Consider the following 9,906-nt stretch of genomic DNA (forward strand, 5'->3'; position numbering starts at 1 on the left):
TAAAGCACTAAGGTGATTACACTCTCTAACCACCAAAATTTTGGTGCAAAGCTCCCTAAAAACAACTTCAAACCTGGCCAAGAAAATACACTTCATAACTCTACTCAAATTCTTTATTAACTCATCCAAACTTCCATCAATTTCTATACACACAATCATCTCTACTCATGGTGGAATTCTAACCATGAATCATCATCAATTCCATCAACAAATCTCAACACTCAAGTATATAAAATACATATAAAACTTTCTCTACACACATTATTGCTCAAATCAAGGGCTAAGGTTGGATTTACTTACCTTGAACTTGGGTAGTTCCACACTAGAATCTCTCTCTTTGTAGATTTCATCTTCTTCTTACACCCTAAGCATATAAACTATAAGAATTCAACACTTAAAAAATTATTCTCACATCTTATTGCTAGAATTCTTACCTTTAGATGCTTAGGATTGAATATCTACCAAAATCCAACCAAAAATCCTCTAAATTGCCTTGGAATTTGATGAAGAAATTGAGAGAATTTGGGGATGAAAGTGGCGTGTGAGGGGTAGAGAATGGTAGGGTTTTCATTCTTGAACCCTTAATATCTCATTTATTACTTGTACTTTCCCATTTTGCCCTAGGACTTTCTATGAAATTCCATCTTTGCCCTTTAATCAATTACAAGAATACCCTCATTTCCATTGCATTCTCCGTTAAATTCTACTACTTTTCACTCCTCACATTTTCAACTACTTATGGGTGGAAGGACCGTTTTGCCCTTAAGGAAGTTTTCTAGAATTTTCTTAAAAATGCCAACAAGTTCTTTGCCCCAGCGAAGCTTTTTCTTCGCCTCGGTGAGACATTCCAGAGAGTACGTTGCAGTGGCGAACTTCTTTCCTTGCCATGACGAAGCCTACAATTCAAAGAACACGATTTGGGTAGTGTGTACAATGTCGCGGCAACAAAACTCCTTTGTCGTGGTGAAGTCTGCAAATTCTTAATTTTTCAATCTTTCACCTTGAAATAAGTAAAACTAAGGGCATTAAAGCATAACTAAGTTACGTACCTCAATGTGGGCATTACAAAAGTGGTTTAAGATAGTTTAGTTAGGTAAGATTTTATTTTTTTATCGCTTTCATTGCTAGGGACTAGCAATAAGCTGGTTGGGGGTTGTGATGAGTGTTGGAAATGCATATTTATTTAGTGATTCGTGGGTGAAACTGTAAGGAATTTAAGGTTTAATGCATGATTTATGATGAGATTTCTAGCATGTTTTGTTATCTTTTGGAATCACAGGTGTTGTGTGTGTTTTTAGGTATTCAGGTGCAAAAGAATGGATTATTCATGCTTGTGTTGTTGTTTGGACATCCTAGACCCATTCGAGTGCAGATAAATCAAGGCATGAAGAAAAAGAGTAAATTGCAAATCGTGCTACAACACGAATTCTTGCACCACCACACAAATCGACACAACTGTAGCAAAGATTTACAACGTTGCAACACAAATCGACGAAATCCGTGTGGCGCCATAGCGCCATTCAACTAGCCACAGCGTGATACGATTTTTGTTGAAGAAGAAATCGCTGGAAATCTGTCATGGTATAATTCAACTGTGTCATAGTGCAAATCACGTAGAATATTAAAATGTCACATTTCCAACCGTAATTTCAGCGACTAGTATTTAAAAGTTTGCCATTTTGTCTAAAAACTATATAAAGGTAGCTTTAGTCCATTTTTAGCAAGTTTTAGGTTTTACAAACATATTTGGGATTGGAATACATTTGGGGCTCTTGGAAAGGAGGAGCCTGGAGAGGAGAGGAGGTTCTCCTCCTCTCCTTCTCCTTTGTTCTTCAGATTATGGTTCCAGGTGTTATTGTTTCTTTTCCTTTATGTTATAGTTTGTTTTCAAGGGATTTTATGTAATCTAATTAAAGGCTTTTGTTTTATTGTTATTCTATTTGTTTTATCCATTCGATTATGTTCTAGATATATTCATTGCGTTTAATTCAATCTTTAGTTGATATTAGGGCTTGATCAATCTTGATGTTAGTTAGTTAATTGTATGAGACAAGATTGGGTGTGGAATGATTGATTTGTAGCCTTTCCCAGGTATAGATTGGTTGTTGTCTTTAAGATTGTCTTGTGCTTAGTGATTTTTTGTTACTAGACTAAGCTATACGCCACTAGCTAGTTTAGTTGATGGGAACACTAGGTTATTCCAAATGGCGGCAATAATACCTTAGAAACGAGAGGCGTTGTGCCTATCTTGACTAGCTCTGTGAATGGATGATTTGTGTCTATGCAAATTGGTTCCTTCTTTATTTAGACTAGGCTATACGCCACTAGCTAGTTTGAATTATGAAAGTACTAGGCTGAACCCAATGATGTACAAACCCTAGAATTGAGTGAAGAGAACAATAGTTTGATGATCAACATTTAGCATGATAGTTATGATGGAGTTAGAGCCCTAGGATCCTTTTTATATAGTTAGATTTAGATTTACTTTAATGTTGTTTATATGTTTTCTTTATTTTGATTTTGTTACTTTCATCAAGACATAGTTTCTAGGATCGCAAGAGCATCTCCAGTCTTTGTGGGATCAACCCTTACTCGTACACTATGCTGCGATTGCAAGTCGTGCACTTGCAAAGGATTAAACTTTGTATCTGTCAAGTTTTTGGCGCCATTGTCGAGGATGCGATGGAACGACCAATCCAGTTAACCTAGATCTGAAAAAATATGACTGTTGTGTTAGGAACGACTGTTCATGATTATGGAACGATCGTTCATCTAGGTTTTGCAGACTTTATCATAACTAAATTAAATGCTGCAACAACTAATCTTTTTAGTGTTATAAAAACTTGATGTTTTTAGGTAAAATAAGAGAGAAAAGTCTTATCAAATCAGAGATCATTCTCATAAAATCCCTAGAGCTCAAGATCCAAATCACATACTCTCACTTGTACTCATCTTGTGAACCTTTGAGAGTTCATTTGTTCTTATTGTGTGTATAAGCCTACATAGAAGAGGCAACCATTCACAAAGCACTTTGATTCAATCCTTTGTGGCAAAATCCTGTAAAACTAGGTACAATCCTATAAATCTAAGTGTGTGTGGCAAAATCCTGTAAAACTATTGTATTTGGCGCAATCCAATTCTAGTGGAACTTAAGGAGGTTGCCTTGAAGAAGTGGGTGTAGGAGACTTGTGGATATAGCTTCGAACCATTATAAATCTCTAAGCATTTCTCTCTCTCTCTCTCTCTCTCAAATTATTACTCTTGTTCATAAATTCATTGTTCATATTAATTACTCATAAGTTGATTGCATTTATTGCTCTCATTTGGGTATATTTATTGCTAATTTGCATTAACATTAACTCTTATCATTCTTTGGTTGTTGAGGTTATTTATTGAACATAGATTTGATAAACTCATCATTTGCTATTACTTGTGTTGATAGTGTTTAGTCCGCGAGTATTTTTATTGATTCCTATTCACCCCCCTCTAGGAATATTAGTCATATTTCGGTTTTAACAGAGTCGAGCACAAGTTTTCAACGAGTCGAGCCAAACCGGCTTGCGAGCAGCTCGGCTCGGCAGACACCCCTAAAATATAATGTTTGTGATGTAGGAGGAGAAGAGTAAAGAGTAAAGAGGATAGATAATAGATAATTAAATCAGGAATTTAGATAGAATATAAGATAATATAGTTCTAAAATTCTAATCTTAATCAAACAATGAAAGATGAAACAATATACACTCATAATTGAAATAAAACTCTAAATATGCTAATAGTAAAATTACTCCTATATTTCTTCTACATTAGTTTTTGTTTAATATTGTTGTATGGTAAAAATCCATAGCCTGGGATCTATAGGGAAGCCCAGAATGTACCTTTTGTTCAAGGCAAACATTAAGCTTGGGGGTAAAGACGAGCAACGAAGACTCCAAATGATCAGCACCTAGGTGTGACCACGACGTTTGGCACAAAAGGCCCACCCCTTGAAGATATCTTCTCTTTCGGTTACATATCATCTTTCCACGTATAATCTACATACCCCGTTCAACAGCACGGGACCATGCAAACACCACATGCTCTCCATGCAATTGAGCTACTAAGAAACCTATGAAAGCGACTAGGTTAGGGGGAACATCATGATTCTCTATGGTGTAGGGGCATGTGAGCCTCTGACTGTGGCGCAACATAAGATAAACTGGCTGACGTACCTACTTATTGAACATCCAAAAAGACCCCGTATAAATAGCTCCAACAGCTATAGGAGTAGGGGATCAAAAGATAAAAAGAGAGGAGAAACCTGGGCTCCGTTTGGTTCACATTTTTACGTTTTGGGGAAATTTTTTTTGAAAAAAGTTAGAAAAAAAAGTTGAATTGGACGGGTATTACGATGTAGGATTTACAAATTGATAAAATACCCCCTATGTTTGTTTTTTTACAAAACACCCCTATAATAAAATATTAAAAGTTAACAAAAACACCCCCAACCCACCCATCAAATATGGACAGCTGACCACCACCGCCGGAGGTGGCTGGAGTCATCGTATCGGTGCATGATCGGCTGGATCTTGCCGATCATGAGCTGATATGGCCTTTTTCGGCCAGATCTACGGCTAGATCTGGCCATTGACGGCCAGATCTGGCCGCATTTGCTCGTCAACGATGGCCAAAGATACGACCGTCGTTGATGGTCAATGACGACCATATGTTGGCCGTCGTTGACGTCCGGTTACGGCCAAAGATCTGGCCTTTTCTGGCCAGATCCACAATGGATCTGGCCGGAAAAGGCTAGATCGACGCACTACCGGCAAGATCCAGCCGGTAGTGTGCCATCCTACCAGATTATGGCCAACTTCTGGCAGTGGTGGCTGGAATCTGGTATAATATGGGTTTAGGGGTGTTTTTGTAATTTCTAAAAAAAATATTTAGGGGTATTTAATTAAATTAACAAATTTAGGGGGTTTAAAAAAGTTGAATAATATTAGATAATATTGTGAGTTTTTGGGCATTTTATTGTTTTTTTTAGAATATTAATAATAGTATTCCCAAAAACTAACCAAACGGAGCCCTGGATCTCAAGATCTGGATTTCAGCCCCTAGAGTAGAAATAGAAAGAAAACTATTATTCGCTTACTGGGTATAGATCCACCCTCTATAATTGAAACATACACTCCAATAAAATATCAGTGAACATAAGCCTCATTCATTTTCCGGCCAAACCACTTTAAAAACAATCATTTCTAATGCCATTTTCCGGGAGGTAATTCCTTACCTTGGTCACCATCCTGACCGGGTCAAGTTACTTTTGCTGATTCCCAAGAATCATGCACCCATCTTGCTCGGTTCCCTCCTGGATCAACCAAATATCTCAAGTTGGTGTAGAATTTCACATTGACATTTTAGTCTGTATGAGAGCAATTAAATATTGTATACTACAGATTAGCGGCAGAAGTACATAAAATTTTGTTCAGGCATTAAAGTTTTAGGGTTTGTCTCAATAACTCTATGCTCGGCTCTACAATATAACAGTCACTTGGTAAAGAGTTTTGGCGGGAACATTTCCCAGTCTCCTCTTTCTCTATAAATTTTCTGTTGACATCAAAATCATACCATACAACTCATTCAGTGACTTTTCTTACAACTCATTCAGTGACTTTTCTTACAACTCATTCAGTGACTTTTCTTAGCACACAGTTCAGTAAGTCTCTCAATTTTAGAATCTTGATTCTTATATTTTCTCAGCAGCCAAACAGCGGCTTATAATTAACAACATCAAAATCATATCATACAACTCATTCAGTGACTTTTCTTAATACACAGTTCAGTAAGTCTCTCAATTTTAGAATCTTGATTCTTATATTTTCTCAGTAGCCAAACAGAGGCTTATTATATGTTGATTATGTAGCTTCCACTTAATCCGCATTTATATATTCAATTTGTTGATTTTCAGTTTATTAAATGTATGCTTGGTTCGCAAGAAAATGAACAGCTCGACTTAATTCTTTATTTATTTTTGTTGCTATCAGTTTCCAAATTAAAAGAATTAAAAAGACCAATGATCTACCCCCCAATTCTTGATAATTCACACAATTCTTGTTTGTTTAAAGCTTAATTATTTCAAAACCTTTAAATTTATGTTTATTTTGAGTCTCGTAATGGAAGCTTTATTAATCCTCTTTTTTGTTTTGTGATTGTGGCAGGATTTTTAAAAAATTTTAGATGGCAAGGGTATAAAGCTAGCTTGAGTTTAATTGATGTGATCTAACTTAGTTTCATTATTCTTCTACTAAATTAATTTGGGTAAATGTTCAGTTCCGCGTACAGGAGACGATAGGAGACGATGGTTTTGGTATGTTTCACAGGTGTCTAGACAATGAAGATAACGGCAAGGCTGTTTATGTGAAGTCATGTTTCATTAAAGATGGCAGTGAAGGTGTTCCAATCTCATTAATATCCAAAATTTCCCTTCTCAAACAGATGAAACATCCCAGAATTACCAGGTATATATGCTCTTCCTTAAGTCGTCTTGAATTTTACATTATATATTGAAAGAAGTATAAAGTTTTTACCCATTTTGAGACTGTTTGCTCGATAATTAGAAATAAAATGGTTGATAGAGTGTGCACAGAAAGCAATTTTTCAATCCTAGATTTGATGTTATTTTGTGTTAATTACTTCAGTTATCTATTAATTGTTAATTGTTATCATAGCATCCTAAATGATAATTGGAGGGAATTCTATTTCTGGGTGACAGATTGCAGGAAGTTTTCTTCAGAATCAATCTCAGACATGTGTTTCAAGTTTTTGAGTATGCAGGTCCTAATCTAAAAGTGTTCTTGAAGAGATCTCCAGACACAGTCAGAAATCGACAATTAACAAAAGTGGGTGGTGATATTATTAGAGATAATGTACTTAATTTACGCATGTCACTATAATCTTTATGTAATACTCTTTAGCTGGTTAGCTTATTGAAGATCAACTGGGATTTCCTTTTTTTCTCTTAATCTGATATATGTTAGGTTTCTCTATTTAGCGTTTCCTTTATAATAGAATTAGTTGATTTGCCAAATATGATTAATTGAAAACCTCAAAGTTCTTTTCTCTGTAAATTTGATTTGATCATTTCAAGTACTATTTTAAACACACGGATGATTTAGGTTCTGCAAGATGTGTACTGATGCTATAAATGTATGATAGTTTGCTTCTTATATAATTGTCTAACTTTCGTCCTTTTTTTTTACCTGGCAGAGCTTTATGCATCAGATTCTCACTGGAATCTCTCATTATCACTCCAACAATTTTCTCCATGGATGTTTAACTCCTTACCATGTAGTGATAGATATTGAAAAAATCAGGTTGAAAGTGACAGATGTTGGAATGGTAAAGAAGCTTTTTATTTCATTTTTTATTTTTTTCTCTGCAAAAATACAGAAAGTTTGTTACTCAGATGCTTTGAGATCAGTATTACACACGAGGATAGATTGATTACGGATTCTACAGTACTTTGAATTTTATTGATATTTCTTTGACTGAATACTAAAAATTAGTGCAAAATGTGGTATTATAAACTTGTTCATATGTATTGTGTATAGATTGTACGTCCCTCAGGCAAGGCACCTGAAATTCTGCTTGGTTTCAAAAACTACTCCTTTCCTGCTGAAGTATGGTCCATTGGTTGTATATTTGCTGAGATGGTACTCCTGAAGCCTCTATTTGACAGTGAAGATGATTTTAGTGAAACAATCAAGATTTTCAGGTGATATTGCACACACCCACTAATTATCTGTATATTTACTTACAAAGTTTACTTATTGTTCAATCTCTTCTCTTATACAAAGGTTTATGGGTACGCCGAATGAACAAACCATGCCTGGGGTGACTGCAGCACATGAATATCTCCATTGTTTTACAAAAACTGAACCTAAGGTAGACGACATCATATTTCAACTGTATGTGTCTGTGCTTCTTCACCTTAACTCCCTACTTAATGTTAATTAATTGTGATACCATGCAGGATCTTTCACCAATGTTCCGTAATCACCTTGAGCCTGCTGGTTTAAATCTTCTTTTGGTATAATATTATTGGGTTTATCATACAAATTATACAACAATCAATTTGTGGTCTTATCAACTAATTAAGTGGATATATTTTTGGTTTGCAGAGAATGCTACGTCTGAATCCGAGTGAGAGAATCACGGTTGATGATGCGCTGAAACATGAATACTTCAGGAATGTGTTTATTCCAGATCCAGAATGATTTTACTGCAAAAACTAGTAATGCTAGCTCTGCTTTTATTTCTTGATCATTCTGTTCAAACATAAATGGTCCTCTCGACTCTCAACAGTTAATTTCACTTGTAAATGGATGATTTTTCAATACATTGGAAGAATTTCTCAGCAACAAAATGCTGAATTTCAGTTTCATGTTTTAAGCTTACTATGTGACATGTGGCAATGTGTTGGCCAAGTTCTATCTGTTATGATCGACGGCTATACACTATATAAACCCCACTTACTTATCATTGTTTGTTGTACTGATTCGTAAGAGTCAATTGAATGAGAAGGCAAACAACATTCTAGTCGTCTTACTCTTCCGCTATACCATTTTACTGCATTTACTTTACATTGTCTACATTTATTTTACAACACGTTATTAGCATGACAAGTTGGGTATGTTACTACACCCTTAGAAGGCGTTTGGTTAGAGTGTATATGAGATTACTGGGATAACATCATTTTATATTATTTACATTACTTACATTACCATGTTTCGTTGTTAAGTAATATAACATTTCGATAATCTTTCAAAACCAATAGTAATTATTATTGGTTATACAGGTGGTAATATGAATACCACCATTTTCTTAAGTATTTTAATATTACTTGGTAATCTTAATTTTGTTAAAATTTTAACCTTAAGGGGGCATTACCCTTTTCTTAGATATTTTAATATTACTTGGTAATCCTGGTTTTGTTAAAATTTTAACCTGAAGGGGGCATTACACTTTTTTTAGGTATTTTAATATTACTTGGTAATCTTAGTTTTGTTAAAATTTTATCCTTAAAGGGGTATCTGGATCATATATTGTTTTATTATAGGGGATGTTATATTAATGGAAAGATAGATCACTTTAAAGATTATTGGGAATGTTTAAAAAATATACTTAGTTGGTTCGAATAAATTAGTAAATAATATGTTTGGTTGGGAGGATAAATGGGTGGGTATGTTATATAGATTACTAAATTGCCCTCCTTTTCAAATATTAATATAATATTATTTTTTGAATCATTTCTTTAACCCCTTACATCTGAAATTTTGCTAAAACAACCCAGTCATATAAAACTTTAATTTGTAGCAAAATCCCCCTACCCACCCCAAGCCGTTGCCGGTAGCCAGCCACCACCATTGGCCGCCACCAATAGTCAATGGAATGGCGCACGACTGGCTGTATATGGCCAGCCATGCATGGTTAAAGCCATTTCCAACCATGGGTCACAAATCCATGGCCGTTTCACAACCAAATCTATGGCCATTTTACAACCAAAGATGTGGCCATGAAAAGGCCAGATCTTTGGTCGTGAAATAGCCAGTCCTTGGCCATTTCACGGCCTTATCTTTGGCTGTGAAACGACCAGATCTAGCCATTTCGGCCATGGATCACAGATCCATAGCTTGAAAAGGCCTTACTGGTGCACAACTAACAAGATTTCGTCGGTCATGACAATTACGGAGACTGACGCCAGTGGTCGGTGGTGGTGAGTAACAGCCGATGGTGGTCTTGGGTGGCTGAAGGTATTTTGTTAACTTTTGAACTTTTTTGTGGCTGGGGTGTTTTAGCTAATTTCTCAAATGTATGGGGTTGGGCTTATTGTTATTTGGTAGACATTTGAGGGCAATTGTGTCTGAA

General features: G+C 35.6%; 1 protein-coding gene across 1 annotated transcript; it reads left to right on the forward strand.

The window, feature by feature from the left end:
* The first annotated feature begins 6,216 nt into the window (after window positions 1–6,216).
* Window positions 6,217–8,255, forward strand: LOC116113833 (cell division control protein 2 homolog). Its single transcript, XM_031399997.1, has 8 exons — window positions 6,217–6,225; window positions 6,310–6,497; window positions 6,752–6,905; window positions 7,246–7,377; window positions 7,590–7,753; window positions 7,836–7,923; window positions 8,012–8,068; window positions 8,160–8,255. Exons 1-8 carry the CDS (start codon window positions 6,217–6,219, stop codon window positions 8,253–8,255), a joined length of 888 nt encoding a protein of 295 aa, XP_031255857.1.
* The last annotated feature ends 1,651 nt before the right edge of the window (window positions 8,256–9,906 follow it).

Source organism: Pistacia vera, unplaced genomic scaffold (genome assembly GCF_008641045.1).
Source record: "Pistacia vera cultivar Batoury unplaced genomic scaffold, PisVer_v2 Contig691, whole genome shotgun sequence".
NCBI classification, from domain to species: domain Eukaryota; kingdom Viridiplantae; phylum Streptophyta; class Magnoliopsida; order Sapindales; family Anacardiaceae; genus Pistacia; species Pistacia vera.